Source organism: Sinocyclocheilus grahami, unplaced genomic scaffold (assembly GCF_001515645.1).
Source record: "Sinocyclocheilus grahami isolate Dianchi unplaced genomic scaffold, SAMN03320097.WGS_v1.1 scaffold10757.1, whole genome shotgun sequence".
Lineage (NCBI taxonomy): Eukaryota > Metazoa > Chordata > Actinopteri > Cypriniformes > Cyprinidae > Sinocyclocheilus > Sinocyclocheilus grahami.
In genome coordinates this window covers 1,777-3,238 of record NW_015513424.1, presented here as the reverse complement: position 1 = coordinate 3,238, position 1,462 = coordinate 1,777, and the positions used below count along the sequence as shown (strand labels likewise).

Below are 1,462 nucleotides of genomic sequence, written 5' to 3'. Positions count from 1 at the left end.
GATAGATAGATAGATAGATAGATAGATAGATGTTTCTTTTTTATTTCGTTTATTTAGAGTTTTTATAGGCATAATATTTAGCAAGAATATATGTTTTTCTTCTGCACACTTTGGCCTAGAATAAAATGTCATTCATTTCTGTGCTGTATGGCTTTGACCTGCTGACATTAAATCTAAGTCTGTAGAGCCTTTGAATGAGCATATGGAAAGAGGCCCCTGATGCAGAGGGCAATGGGAAGTGACTAATGTTTTTCTGTGTGTGTGCCAGCGCTGGGACCAGCTTTTGCGTGAGCAGAGCCGAGCAAACTCAGGCAGGAGCAACAAGAGACGGAGCCGCAACTAACTGTCCTTAGAAAAACCACACGGACAAGCCAAAGAGGAGAGGGGGTTCAAAAACTGAAAAATTGCACTATTGTACTTTTGTTTGTTTGTTTTTCATTTTTGGCTGAGACTGTTTTTTTTTTGTTGTTGCTTTATGTTTTATTGTTGTTATATTCTCATAAGCAAAATGTTGCCTTTGCACAAACAAAATGTTGGTTTGACATTGCTGTGTATACTTGTTGGGAAAGCGTGGCGAGTGTCGGGCAGCATTTGCCCATCAAAGAGAGAAGGAATGAACGGGAGGGAGGAGTATTTTTCTAGCGGCGTTGAGGTGGAGAGCCACGGAGATGCCAGTGTGCTTTGACATGACGCAGCGCTCCATTGAGCTCTCTGCGTACAAAAGCAACAAACGCTCTCATCACAAACTGCAGCTGCGCTGAATTTCCCCCTCAGGAGGTTTAAACGTTCTTCTGAAGAACAATGAACAGTGCGGGGGGAGAGAGAGAATCCTTTGGCAGAAGCACAGAGACGTCGAGATGATCCAAGACTAGGAGTGTAACATTATCGCGGACGACGAAAACAAGCTGTTGGGCTTTCTGAATGATGTTCATTTAAAAAAGAAAAAAAGCTTTTTACATGATAATTTCTGTAGTTCTGTTCTCTCGTAGATATGCTTGATCTTAAGTGTCATTCCTAGGAAGAAGTTGCATTTGCAAGTGTCATGCAATTAAAATGGCTATTATTGTACAAACTGTACATAATGATTCAGAATCCACCGTGAATCCATAATCAGTCTATAACTCGGTTTACATCTAGCTGAAGACATGACCATTAATATATGTATTGTTAATGACATCAATAGACATTTTGTCTTCCAAGACAAACAAGAATATTTCTTCACTGTACTTTCGGTTCAAGTAAAGATGTTTAATCTTAACTCGGTGTGACGTATTTATTTTTATTTACACCTACTTAAAAGCAGGATACATTTACTTGAGAAGCAAAATGATTTAAGATATTAAAATGTACTCACCTTCAGGCCATTCGAAATGTGGATGAGTTTGTTTCTTAATCAGACCAGATTTGGAGAAATGTAGCCTCTCATCACTTGCTCACCAAAGGATCCTCTGCAGTGAATGGG

The 1,462-nt window shown here is 39.5% G+C and overlaps 1 protein-coding gene across 1 annotated transcript in view; it reads left to right on the top strand.

The window, feature by feature from the left end:
• Positions 1 to 457, top strand: part of LOC107578532 (secreted frizzled-related protein 3-like) — a gene marked incomplete at its 5' end in the record, with an annotated part of 3,397 nt that extends 2,940 nt beyond the window's left edge. The window contains one exon of the mRNA XM_016264479.1: positions 269 to 457. Coding sequence (XP_016119965.1) covers positions 269 to 343 — 75 coding nt within the window. The remainder of the gene's footprint in view (positions 1 to 268) is intronic.
• Positions 458 to 1,462: the final 1,005 nt, after the last annotated feature.